The sequence below is a fragment of the Triturus cristatus genome, chromosome 11 (assembly GCF_964204655.1).
Source record: "Triturus cristatus chromosome 11, aTriCri1.1, whole genome shotgun sequence".
In the NCBI taxonomy this organism is placed as follows: Eukaryota; Metazoa; Chordata; class Amphibia; order Caudata; family Salamandridae; genus Triturus; species Triturus cristatus.
Window position 1 is genome coordinate 785324768 of NC_140594.1, and position 14604 is coordinate 785339371.

At 42.7% G+C, this 14604-nt stretch overlaps 1 protein-coding gene across 1 annotated transcript in view; it reads left to right on the forward strand.

The window, feature by feature from the left end:
* Window positions 1-8033: 8033 nt before the first annotated feature.
* Window positions 8034-14604, forward strand: part of LOC146785439 (uncharacterized) — an 89153-nt gene continuing 82582 nt past the window's right edge. The window contains exon 1 of the mRNA XM_085633046.1: window positions 8034-8283. Within this exon, the coding sequence (XP_085489172.1) occupies window positions 8034-8283 (250 nt within the window). The remainder of the gene's footprint in view (window positions 8284-14604) is intronic.

The window sequence follows — 14604 nt, forward strand, 5'->3', positions numbered from 1 at the left end:
CTCATATAGGAAGCAATGCTGTGGTGAGATTGTTCAGACAGACTTGGTTCAATTCAAGGTTTTGAGTGATTGTGGAAGCTGTGTGTCATCGGTGTGTCACGTGTCAACAAAGGAACGCTGGGAAGAGGAATGTTGTTGCCTAGAGTCACATTGGCAGATCCGGGGCTCCCTTCAATCGGATCCAAATGGATTTTATTGAGATGCCTCTGTGTAATAGATTGAGATACATTTTGGTTGTTGTCTGCATCTTTTTTTGATGGGTCAAAGCCTACCCGACTAGGAGGTGTACCTAAGTTGTTGCTGAGGTAATTAATTCCTAGGTTCTGTTTCCAACTACATTGGAGTCGGATAGAGGTACACATTTCCACAATGAAGTTATGAAGTTGCTGTGCACCGCCTTGAATGTGGATCAAAGACTACATTGTGGCTACAGACCAGAGGCATCAGGAATGGTGGAGCAAATCAATGGTACCTTGAAATCAAAGTTAGCTAAAGTGTGTGCGTCGACATCTAATGAGTCTGCACAGCATTCCTGACAGAAGAACTCGTTGTCGCCTCATGAGATATTTATCGGAAGAGCAATGTGTTTGCCTGCTGTGCCTGCTACCGTATTAGTGAACATCACAGATGATTTGGTCCTTGACTACTGTAAAGGATTGGATGATGTGGTTCGTTCTGTGTCTCATCAGGTTGAAGCTGTGACCACACAGACTTCAAAAGATCTCTACCATGACTGGAGATTGGGTTCCCATCAGAAAGAACATTAGGAAAAATTGTCTTGATTCTCATTGGCATGGCCCAACTCAAGTGATAATGGTGACTACAATTGCTGCGAAGTTGGCAGAGTGCCAAATTCGTTCCATGCCTCTCACACCCGACGAGTCTCAGGTCCCTCTGATGAAACAGCTTCTCTACCAGAAGAACTTCCAGCCATGACCGAGAGGTCACGGGAGGGGACAAGCCAAACTGTAGAGGTACCTGAAGAGGCTGGATATGCACCAGATTGATCTGAAGGGTGCCAAGCTACACAAGACTCTGGTATAGACTCTGAGGGAGATGGTAACATTGCGAGCGACAAAGAGTCTGACTCAGTGGAAGAGATTGGTGTGACAAGTGGTCAAGGAAGAAAGATGCTTTAGGTGAAATGTGGCCTTTGAGACAGACAAGAAAGAACTTGGCTCTTGTATCTGAAAGAGAACTGCACCAATAGGTGAATGTTCAGAGTCCGATTTAACTGAGACCAAGAAAAACACAGAGAGTGCGAGAAGACCCAGGAGAGCTTGAGTGACTTGTCGGAGATATTCCTCTCCCGAGTGGATTTATCTGGTTGCAAATGCTGGGGAGAGCGAGGTCTGAGAATTCGGTGCTGATTGTCGAGATCTTGCTGAGAGTTCCTGGGATTGAAGCCAATGCACTTCTGTCTTTAACTGTACCTTTCCCATCAAGGCTAAGGGGCTTACGGACTCTGATTCTGGAAGACATTGAATTCCCAAGCTTCTGAGCACCACAGTCTCCTCAAGAGATTGCAGCATTGAGAGCTGAACTGTTTTTTTTTTTTTTTAATGAACAATAACACAGGCATACACCATTGCTCGCCTACAACCCGGAGGCCGGCTGTTTCATTTCTAATAAGCACTTCACAACGCAGCTTATCCCACATCCCGGGGGCTGGGTATCACTGTCTTTTTCTGCAGTAAGTTGGCAACTCGATCAAAAAGTGTAGCCCATCTCGACCATCCTTATATTCTGGCCCCATTTAGGGACTGTAAAGTTTTCTACTTAAATCAACAGGAAAAACTAAACATCAAACACCCCCGCCCCGCCATTACTGTCGGAGGATCCCGTCAGCCGCTCACAAGGTCCCACCCGCACATTCAATGCCTGTGCATGTCACGCTTTCTAACCAGCCCACTGCGCCCAGCCAGTACGTTCACAGTTTAATTTGCTGGGCGGTCTCTTATGTGCACTACTTCTCAAACTGTACCGTGGAGCGCACGTCCCCCTCGTATACATCAATGAGCTGAGCTCGCCAGCTGTATTAGTTCTCGACTCAAGTCGCACCGGCGCCATCCGCACTCAGAGACTACAATTCTTCATCCCCAGCCCCAGACTTCTCCCCCGTGCCACTCCTCTTAAGGTATTCAACATACAATCCCCAAAAATTCTTTGGTCTACTTCTCGGGGGCAGCAGCTCACTATACGTCTCTGTCTGTGTACAGTAATAGAGCACGTCCCTTTTCCACTGCGCCAACGTAGGCAAGGGGCCCCGCATCCAACATATAGCTACCCTGCGCTTGGCAATCAGCATGCCCATGTCTACTAGTCTACGCGCTGCCTTAGGGAGCCCTCTCGAGTGTCCCAGCAGTGCCACTGCAGGATCCTGAGTTAATTCCAAGTCAGCTATATCTCCGATCTGACAGAATATCGCTTCCCAAAATGTGCCCACACGGGGCAGTACTACGCCAAGTGCATGAAGTCTGCAGCTGGGTGTGCACACCTCTCACAAGTCGAACCCTCCCGCAGGCCATATCTATGCAGTCTTTTGGGCGTGTAGTATGTTCTATTTATGAATTTGAAGTGTATAAGTCTATGCTTGCAATGAAGTGATATCCGACGTGTACCAGCACAACAGTACGACCACGTGGCATCATCTATCACTGTGTTCAGGTCCCTTTGCCAGGCCAGACGAGCTTTAGTATAGTTCTGGGATCTATGCGACATAGCTATACTATATAGCCTAGACATCAGCCCGCGAGGGTTTTTGTTCTTAAGTAAAGACGATAATTCCAGAACCTCAGGGGGTTCAGCCATATCCTCGCCTAGGTGCTGTCGCCATGCGCCTCTGACCCTGTGAAATTGGAATCGCTGTAATGGGGTGTAGTTCTCCGACGTTGATGCCACCTCGTCCCATGTTTTAGCGACACCACCCTCAAACAAGTCTCCCATCACGCGTATGCCTAATCCCCGCAGGGACCGCACAACGCTGCCATCCCTGCAAGGGGATAGCCACACTGCCCACTCGAGGGGCATGGCAGGCATATATAACAATGCTCCCGCAGTCTGCCGAAGCAGCCAATTCCAAGCATACCGAGTGGCGTTTAGGGAATCTAAGAAGCCAGTTCTGCGATCAGCTGTCTCAAACATGACCACGGGTAACGGAAGAGGCGCCGCAAACATTCTCTCAAGTTTTAGGTATGGGATCGTATCATCGCCGTGTACCCAGGCGTGCGCCTGCGCTCCCTGTGCGATCCTGTAGTATAGTTCCATGTCAGGCGTCCCTAGGCCCCCCATGTGGTATGGCAGCGTTAGGACGTTCCAGCGCACCCTGGCTTGCTTCCCTGCCCTCGCCAACCGCAACAGAGACCTATTCAACCTGGCGAAGAAAGTGCGTGGTAGGACTATCGGAATGTTGGAGAACAAAAATAAAAAATGTGGCAGCACCACCATTTTGGCGATGGAGATACGACCCATAAGCGACAGGGGGAGGCCAATCCATATCTCCATATTGTCCTGCAGTTTGTTAATGACCCTCCCATAGTTCTCAGTGAAGACCACTTCAGAATCCCTGTGCAGTTGTATCCCTAGGTATCTGACCGAATCGTCCGACCACTGCAGTGGATACTCCATTTCAAACAGGACAGTGGACGACGTCAACGGGAATGCAATGGACTTGTTCCAGTTGACCTTTAACCCGGACAGCGCCCCGAACTGCACCACCTCCCGCAACACCGGCGCTAAGTTACTCTCCGGCTCCCTTACATAGAGCAAAGTGTCGTCTGCATACGTGGAGACCACTATACGATACGATGGAAAGCTAACGCCTCTCAGGCTGTGGTACTCACGCAGGGCCCGCGCCAGTGGTTCCACCACATTGAGAGCTGAACTGTTACAACGAGTCGTTGAGGAGATTGGCTCTAACCTGATAAGAGATGTGAATTGAAATGAGGACTTTAAATAATTTGTTTGGAAACAATAGCCTAGGCCCAAGTGGAGGAAGAATACATTTAGGAATATCTATCTAGAAGAAGAAGAAGAGCTGGGGAGCTCTTCCAAGCTATGTAAATACTGTAAGCAGAGACTGTTGAAAAGAACTTTCCAAGATTTCAAAAAGAAATTTGCTAGAGAATATTGTTATACATCGATAGAGGTGGAGAAAAGAGACTGTATGTTGATTCTCTTTCGAACTGTGAACTCAGCTACTCTAAAACAGAGTCCAGCAATTTGAATCGTAGGCACAAATGTAATGTAGGTGCACTCATTGTAGGGGTAGTTGTAGTAATAGCTGTAGTCATTATAGAGTAGATTTTAAGTTCACCTGAGTGCAGGGAACATGGGGTGGGGGTACAGGGGACATCTGCACCTACCACTGCTGTCTCAAAGGAGGGTACACTAGGATCTGAGAAAGGCTTAATAGAACAAACTAGTCCGTTCTTTCATGTAGACCTATCCAAGGGGGATTATACATCGAATGCTTATGCTAAGTTGCTATACGAATTTGTGGACACTATGGAAGTTAGACATTGCTATATGTGCATGCAATTACCTGCCTCGTTGAGGAGGGAATACAATACCATCACTTACCCTTGACTTATGGTATTAGTTGTAGTTTACTTCTTAGCATGTTTTATGGAAAAGGCCATTACTAGTATTACTTTTCAAATTATGACGTGGTACTTTCAGAAATACCTGAATATAAACATCTGAATAGATAGGATTACTATAAGACAGTAGAAAGAATGGAACATTACTTCTCACCAATAATAAAACTAGACACTGCTTACAAACATAGGCATAACTTAACATGCATATTAACAGATAAAGAAAATAACTTCATAGATCAAGTAGAAGATAGGCGTAGAGATTAGATAATATTGTTGACAATAAGGACAAGGATTCTGATTGGACCAAGAAGTTAGGTCATTAAGCTAAGGGAAGTTCTGGACCTATAGCTTCAGATTGGTAACAATGAGGCAAGCTTTGCATACGTCAAGCTGAGAGTTGTTATGATTCACTATTTGTGGGATAGAGTGTGTGTGAGAATATCTTCTTAGTTAAGGGTCCTTGGAAGATGTTTTTGCAAGAATCAGTTTGAATGGTACCAGGAGTATATTTAGTGTGTGTAAAGAATGCATATGTCTGATTTCAGAGCAAATGGCATGGTGCTTGTTATTTGGAGTTTGTGTTTCCAAAAATATACCATGTGGGTGGCAGGGAGAGTTTTGTAGGAAAGTCGAACAGCAAGGAAAAACGCGGACTGAATGCTGGAGGGGCTCTGGGAGATATATTTGGAGTGATAATACCTAGTTTGGGAGCGGTGTTGAGCTACATCAAGATTAGAAGGATGTCTAACATAGTGGATAAATTATCTGTTAACACAACTCAGTCTTTGCTACTCATAGATTGGGACATGTTCTCGATAAGGGTAATGGTGATGCAGAATCAGCTTGCATTAGATGTGTTACTTGCAAAAGAAAGCAGAGGCTGTCAGATGCTGAAGGTCATACAGTGTTTTACTGATATCCCTGATAGAAGTAAAGATTTGAGGGTATATATTAATAACATCACTCACATACATCATGAAATACAGGACTTGGCAGCTGAAGAGTTTTGGGATAACATTGGAAAAGGATTTGGTGCAGTTGAAAATTGATTCACAAACTTGGGAAGAGGCTATCTTTGGAAGCATTTTGAAACTGATAAAATTTGCTATAATCTGTATCATTGTCTTGGTAGGGATGATAAGAGCATTTAGGTGACACACAATGAGGCAAGTGGTGAACTCCTAAAGAGAAAGAGAGGGAAGGATGGAAAGACTGCAGGATAGTCACTATGAGAATTTGGAGCGACTGGAGGAGTTCAGGCAGAGAAGATTAGCTACTACATGTTTAGATCGGTCTACTCTGCTGGGGTGTTTTGAAGGGTTTTATGATGACTCAACATCATCAGAGGGGGAACTCATGGAACGGAAATCTCATTTCATTTGTAGGGGTACATTATAATCATGTGTAGAGCGCACTTGCATATAATCTTGCAACTATATTAACGTGAATTGTTAGAATTGAGATATGTATTACAGTTACTTTGTGACGTATTTAGGTTATTGACAAGTAGTATGGAGAATTCACATAGGAAATGAATGTAGCTAGTAGAAAACGTTAACATGAAGAAATTGTGATGTGATGCTGGCAAATACTCATGTATTAAAAGTGTTTATTAATGGTGACATTTCATACATAGGTAAATGCATTAGTTGAAAATGTATTGACTATTATATGAATTCGTAAAGCTTACATGATGCTTTCTTATGTTAGCTGAAACCGTATGCCTGAAAAGCAAGCCCCTGACAACTCTCGCTTTAGAATTAATAGTTTGAATTTCATGTGCGGTTTGGAGCTGTTCTTTCTCACATTTTGTATTGCAGGTGAAGAAGCATTCTTTTATGCAGAATAATGTCTTTGTTTTACCAGATAGGCATGGAGAGAAGAAGTTACAGTTGAGTGACTTGGGTTGGTAAAGGAAGGACATTGGGTTTCACGTGGGTGAAGGCCTTGGAGCCAAGGACGAAATGTTACAATGGTTACACATGAACAACACTGTTAAAAAGTACGCCTAGTACTGTACCCAGAGTGAATGGCGTGTGCAAGGTGCACTATGGGAATTCCACCTGTGGATAACTGACTGTTAGAACTGTCTTAATGTTTTAATGGATTCCACTCTATACAATGCCATTTAATCATGTTTTAAATGTATTTATGTATTTATGTCTTTTTATGGTATTTTACCGAAATAAAAGTTTTTGACTGACTGACTGACTAGGGAAATGGCCCCACTTCTTTCTTGCCTTCATAGAGAGAGCATCCAAGAACAAGGTCTTTCTTTGAGGTAGTAGCTTTATGCTATTTGACCAATTGATGGTGGAGAGGCTTCTTAGGAAAACTCCACATACCGACACTTCTGCTTTCCATTGAAAATGTTTATGTAGGGATGTCATCAAAGTGCTAGAGTCGGGATAGATTTGATGCTTTTCACTTACCAGACCTCAATGCAGGGAAACTTGAAATAATACTTTCTGATTTTCTGTATCCTACTTCCTGGATTATTAGTTTTGTTCATGCTGCACCTTCTTAATTGGATGCGTATATTTGGCTTCATGCTAATTCCTTTGTATTTCTATACCCTCATGTGGAGGTGTCTCTATGTCCAGTTATTTTTGGCTTTGTAATTAACTAATTAACCTTAAGTAGTTGTCAGTGGGTTATCATGTACCAAAGAGAATTATTGGCTAATTAACTGTTCATTAACAACTTTTCTCTCCTTTACACTTTCATGCTGCGAAAAAGAACCATCGAAGTGTGTCTCTAGAAAAGGTCTAGAACTAATGGGCCCGGTCCTCTCATTTCCAAACCTTATGTTTCTGGGAAACATTACACCACTGTTATTTACTTGTTCACTTGCCACATGCCTGGGTAACAAGCATCAATATTGTTGAATGGCTTAGTGGTTCCTATTACTGCATTTAATGGAGTATGATTGTCTCCCTACTTTTTATGGATTGGCTTGACAAGCTCAACTGTCTACATAACCTACTGTGTCCAAATCTTCTAAAATATAAATCCAGTGGGCTTTTACTCAGGCTAGGCGAATATTTCTTCTTCCCCTTATGCTATTGGCTGATTGGTGTCGTTCTATTTTCTAAGAAAGGCTCAGACTATTTTACACTGTGGAAGTCAAAGGAAAAGAGACACATTAAATTCTTTATCTCATAAATGCTTTGCACACAGAAAGCAATTCAATTCTATTTGGCTTTTTTTTCACTCCTTGAAGCTTTTTTCTATAACATTTCAGTCAGGGCACAAAATGCAAGCCAGACCTATTGGTTTAGTGCATGCATGTCTTCAAAGATGACAACTTTAGATTTAAAAATAATTGTCCGACCATCCAATAGCTAGAAAGTCCAAGTGATTTGCAGATATCCATTTAAAAGAGACCTACCTATTCCCTGAAACAACAGAGAAAACATAGTCAGGTTGAAAATGAAAGTGCAGGTCTCTTCCAAGAATTTTCAAAAAAGCGGGGAGTTTCCACTGACTGCCGAGAAGCTTTCTGCATGCAAGCGTTCGCAGAGGACTGACAGCTTCACACAGGTCACATCCAAAGAAGCGCCCCGATCAGAGCCTCTGCACGGCCAGTTCGACTCGAACCCTCGGTTCATGGCCACATCGAAGCTCAGTCACGTGGATCAGGCTCAGATTAAATTTGTCCAGGGGAGGGACGACATTGCAGGTAGGGTGCGTTTTAAATCTGTTTTCAGGAACTGTAACTCACTCTCAGAAAGGTCTTGTTTTTATGTGTTTATCGTGAAAGTGGGAGGTCCGTATAGCTGCTTAGTTTTAAGTTGGTTATGTGTGACCTTTCCATGATTCAGTGTGCTTATAACTGATTTATTCCACTGCCAATGTGTACCGCTTAAAGTGGCACTGACAAATAAAAACAAGCATTGGCATAGCCAATAGGTCTCGCCTTTGGGACCTTATAAGTGTTTAGCCATGCAACAGTTGCATAATAAATACTTATAAGGTCCCAAAAGCGAGACCTATTGGCTATGCAAAGCGGCGTGCGTCCGCGAATGTTAAAGTGATCACGATCGGGATCACGATCAAACATCAAAGCGGCCGTGCGGCCGCGAAAGTGAAAGTAATTGCGGTGAAGTGCTGCGCGCGCGCCCGCGCACATGCACTGTAGCTCTAGGCTGGCCTGTTAGCACTTTTTGGAGCCCTCTCAATAAGTCTCGCCAGACCAGCGCATGCGCTGGGTCAGGCGAGACCTAACAAAACAAGGAAGTGTGTGTAAAGTCACAAATACCTCCATTTGTGCAATGAGAAGCTCGAAGAACGCATTGAAACAGCTGCATAATCCCTTCAAGATTGAGGTTGCCAACTATTTGCAAGTATTGCCTTGGTCATCTGTGTGGGCAACAATATATGAAATTACATGAAAGGTTTTGTTTTTACCTTCAGTAATCCTCTGCTTTATCCTGCTACGGTACACACTATGTTTGCACAGTGAAAATGTGCATTACGCTGCTCAGTTTAGGTTGGCATGAGTCAAATCATTTAGAAAAGTAATTGCAAGTGCCAATATTGATCGTGATCTTGTCCTGTTTGTATATATGCAACACGTTCACATGCATTGCCAATACTGTGGCTGTGTTCCTTGTTGTTACAGTTATTTCCCTACAGACATGGGTTTGTGTACATAGTCTAGAGGGTTTTTCACTTTCCTAGTGTCTGAAGTTCTTGTTGATGGGTTTGTGTGCGGCAGAAGTATTAACACCACACAGTATATGCACAGCTCATGAAACAAGGGGTTCTCTGTGATTTTGTCCAAGGGTGTAATTTGAGCTTCCTGTGATTGTCTCCCACCTGTGTGAGTTTTAAAAACCCATCTTTTACCACACCCCCATCTCAGCTCATAGTGCCTCTGCAAATGTTCATTGTCCCAGTTAGTGACTCCATTGGCATTTATTGTAGCCTGCATTCTTTTCAAGATGGCTTTCTTTATCATTTGATGGACTTTGTGGGCTGTAAATGTTTGTGCCGTATGGTCGTGTAAGCGAGAATGGATACAGATCGATTTTCTCCTCAAGCACTTCACGGAATTCTGTTCAGCACACGATTGTGCAGAACTAAAGGGATACTGAGAGCTGTGATGTCATCAGATCCCAACTTGCAACTTTTAGGGGTGATAAGAGTCATTTGCAAATCAACAATAATCGATTTGCTAAATAGGAGTCACGGTCATTGCAAAATATTCTGACTTTGAACTTCGCATCAACTCGCCTTTGTGCTAGACCTGGGCGGTAAATTCCGTTCCGCTCGCGGAATTTGTGGAATTTCGGTAATTTCGCGTTCCGCGGAGAACGCGAAATTGCCCAAAATTCTGCTTTCCGCGACTTCGCGAAATTTTTTCTTGTTCGCGTTCTCAAAATGCGTGTTCGCGAGATATTTTTCCCCGAGCATGCAAACAGCAACAGTGAACAGGAAAAAAGCATCGCGAACAAGCAATTCCACATGTTCGCGGAATTTCTGCGTGTTCACTGAGATTTTTTACCGTTTCGCGGAGATTTGAATAACGCGATTACGCAAATTCCGCCCACCCCTACTTTGTGCGCAGCTTGCAAAAACAACTGCGTTTTCCTTTATTTACAAGCAGTCGCGGCACCTGCAGGTAGGCGCATGGGGGTAGGGGCTGGAGAAGAATCGACAGATGAGATAGTAGGATTTATTTACTTATTTTATTTTCCCTATTTTCTCGTCTGTAGACTTCCCCCGCACCCACCCCCACCCACCGCGCTTACCTGCAGGAGCCGCGACTGTTTTTAAGCCTAACCAAATCACATTTTTTGGATGTGGAATTGGGCCCCTGGGGCGTTGCTTTGTCTACTGTTTCTCATTTTGATTCATGATGTATGTGGTCTATTTATGTGAGGTGTGGCCCCTGTAATTTTCTGGTCTACTTATGTATAGGTAACATCCATGTTCTAGTGCTTATGTTATCAACAGTTTACAGAACGGGTTGTTATTTAGAAAAACACGTTTTCCATTTTTAGCTTATGTTTGGCATTAGCTATCCTTTTGTTTTCATTAACTTTATGTTTATTTGATATGCTAACTTGTAGGGGTTTACAGTCACCCCTCTCCATCCATTGGTCTTTTGTGTCATTCATATTTTTCGTCACCAAATACAGGATACATCATAGGCCAATGAGTCAACCCACTTCAGCCATTGGTTAACTTCACAGTGACATCATTCTACCCTTTCACAAGGAGGACACCTGAACACAAAGTAGTACCCTTCTATGCCAGGGACTACTATGGCAATGCGAGCTATTTGAGTCTAAAACATATGTTCACTTTTAGACCTTGTTTTTGTTATATATTAGGAACGGCCTCGTAGTTTACCCCAAGAAAATTGTTTCACAAACAGGATGATGAAAACAAGCATTAAAAAGGCTGGCTGCCAACCCCAGACCTATTGCCTTTGCCAATGCTGGTGTTTCGTATCACCTCTTTGTTGTGCTTGTGTATTGCATCATGTATCCATGTCAGATAAATGTCAAATGTTGATTACCATAACACTAATAGCTAAAGGAATGCAAAGCAAACCAAATCCCTGCATCAAAAAACAAAGTGGAAGGTCAAGGAAAAGGGACCCGAGGAGACAGTGGTATTGCGGGACTGAGATATATGGAATGTTTCTTACATAGATGAGTGCCATTGTAATGAGGCAAGACCAGCACTCTGCATACTACGGACAAGGGTTGTAAGATTTAATAAGGCAAGAGACCAAACAGTGCTCAAAGTACATATCAGTCTGTCGATTGCAAGTGTGAGAGACTAATTATGATAACTGGAGGTAAACTGGTTCTATATTTAAGGAGCCATACCCTATTTATGCTTGTGAGTTTTTTTAAATTATGAAAATAACCTTTTAGAGTTAACAATTTAGAGCCTGTGATTTAAGCAATTGTCACAATAGCTCGGGAATAAGCTGTACTCCTGATACTGATTCAGCTGCTAAAATTAACATTTTTAGGACATATTTGGTACTGGAAAATGCGCGCAGCCAGGATCGATCTGAGTTTTTTTTCCAAATCAAATATCTATGAATGCGGAGACCTTTGTAGGCGATGATGAAATTGATCTTCGTTTGGAGTTGCCATGTGGACACTCCGATCGCTGCCCCGAGTTCCTTATTGCAGTGGTGCTGTACTTGCTTAGAGTAGGTAAGAAGGGGGAGGTTGATAGTGTTGTTATGTCAGATTCATCCAGTCATTGATATTATGAACTACCGGTGTCACTGATATTGGTGTTAAAATGTAATAACTTCTTACGCAACATTAATAACCATTTCACTGAACACCAGTTGCGCAATGAGCAGGTAAGCCCAAGGTTTTGTCAAAGTCTCTCAGACAACTGAAAAATGTATTTTTCATTTTATCAGAAAAACACACAAATCTATAGTATATCATTTTCCTGTTGACAAGATTAGGCTCAGTGAAATTTCCCTCAGTTCAGCTCTATAAAGGTAATTGATAATTGCCTGGTCATGCTATAAATATCTCCAGACCTCTCTTCATCTGCCACAGATGGGAATTATTGAAAGCTGGAGGATTTATCTTTTACTTTAGATAAGAGTGTGTGCACAAAAGTAATCTGCCACTGTCCAAACACATTCGACTGTCCCAAGAAAATTGCTGAGAAAAATGTACTGGTGAGTTGTAAATCTACTGGCAGCGGGTACCACTGTTACATTATTCTCCAAGGAGACTATAAAACAGCTTTGGTTATGCTAGAAATCCAGGCCTCCATTTGACTATTTTAGTCTGAGCAAAAGGATGGGATTTCCCACCTTGTCCTAAAATCATCCTCCCCAAGGATGTAGGGGATCCAGACCCAGTCAGGGGAAGACAAAACCCGTTATACACCCCCCCCACCCCCCCACAGAAGGTGTTTATTCTTAGGAATGCTTGTTGAAAAATCCATAGAAGATTCTAACCTCCATGGCACAAAAAGATCCATGGTGCAAGAGGCCCATATCCTTGTTTCTTCCTGGAGTACAGAAGGGACATGCTTCCAAGAGCTGTGATCTGTCAGGTACTTTGAGTTACAATGTTCCACCACATTTACCTGCATTGCAGCTGCATAGCTGGATACATCATTTTTCATTTAGTACTTCTCAGGTGGTTGCTCTACGAGATCTTCACCTCTTAGCGCATCCTGAAAAGCATGCTCTATTGGATCATCTCTTTGTCCATAAATTTGACTTCCTGGCTTTAGAGTGACCATTACGGACAATTAACATGGTCTTGTGCGAGCCTTATATGTTTTTTCTTCAAGCCAGGGTGATCATCTACTTGAACTTCATAGGGTGCAGGGGATGAATGGCTCCACCAGGGCCAAACACTTCAAAAGAGCAATTATACAGTTTAGGATATATCCAAATATTCATATAAATCAGAATATGCTAATAAAAGCATGCCAATGCGAACTTATTTTTCAAAATGATCACTTCATTATTCCAAACACAGAACTTCAGCAAATGCTGTTGTCATCTCGGCATCTGGGACTCTTCTAAAAGGATTCGTTCCTGAACTGAATCCCACGGTTCCCATTAACCCTGCATGCTGATGTGATTGCTGGGAAATAGGCATCATTTCCCAAACTATGGTGTAAGGAAATCTTGTGAAACATAAGAGAACCAATACGTTTTGAAAGGACTACATTGAGTTCCAAAGGTGAGCTAGGTCTCGTAACTAAATGGCAGGAACTTTTAATCACCTCAAAGAAGTCTTTAATAACAGGGATTCTGAAAAGAAAAGTAGGTGAAGGACGATTCCTGTAACTAGTAATAACTGCAAAGGGTACCTTAATGGAGAGATGTGCAGCCGTAGAGAAGATATGGAGTTGATATGAGCTAATTCTAATGGGTGAGACTTTGCACCTTTTTGTTTCAGCAAAGAAAGTAATCTTCGAAGGGTGAAGTTATTTATAATAGTGTGTAAACAGGGAAAAAAGACACTACTATGCACCTCGGCATTGTTTTACTCTGAACTACACAGGAATCCCTGGAAAGAACACTACAAATACAATTACCATGTCTTCATAAAGTATGGTGGACAGGGACAGACCACAAGTATTTTCTTATAACAGAATATAGCTTTATGTAGACTCAGTGAGACATATATGCTTTTCTAATGTAGTTATAAAGGGTCCTGTCACCCTGTAAAGACAGCCTAGCACTGGAGTAATTAGCTACATCCGAGAGAGAGAGAGCGAGAGAGAGAGTTGGGAGCTAGTAAGCAGTGGCTAAAAGGTGAATCTTCAAAGCATTCGAACAGCGAGGTATCAACTGAAGGAAGATTTGAGGGGTTTAGCATCATTGTAATAAATTAATCTCAGTTAGAAAAATCTGAGACTGAATAGCGGCAAGCTCAGTGGACTAGGCACAGACGGTTACAGTAATGTAACTGGGAAAAGGTACACAGAACAAAGAAGCTGACTAGGAGAAAAGGTGAGAGTGGCTCAGTAGATGGAAGATCACAGGCCACTGCACCCTGGGTTCTGGACAGTCTGGACAGTGACAGCACCAAAAGGCCCTAATTAAGAGGGTTTCAATAATCCAGATGTGAAAGAATAGTGACTTTGTGAATAGTTTTTCATTCTGACTAAGTAATGACAGGGTAATTTTACAAGGAAATCACAAATGACTGAAAGAAGAATATAAGAAACTTTGCTTATTTGGGAAGATATAGAAAGAGACAGATCTGAGTAGAAGCCCATTTTCCTAAATAAGGTCACCGGTGAAGGAGAAGTGGCCAGGTCTGCATGCCACCCATTTGTGGACCTGAATGTAGAATCTTTACCGACAATGAGGATCTCAGTTTTGTCATTATTGATTTGTGTTGCAGTACATCACATTCACAAGACCACTACCGAGAGGCAGGAGATGAGATTCGCATGGAAGATAGCCTCTATTTAATAAGGATTGTAGATTGCATGCAAAAAGTGGCAGGAAGAACCCTTCTTAATAGGATTCATTACT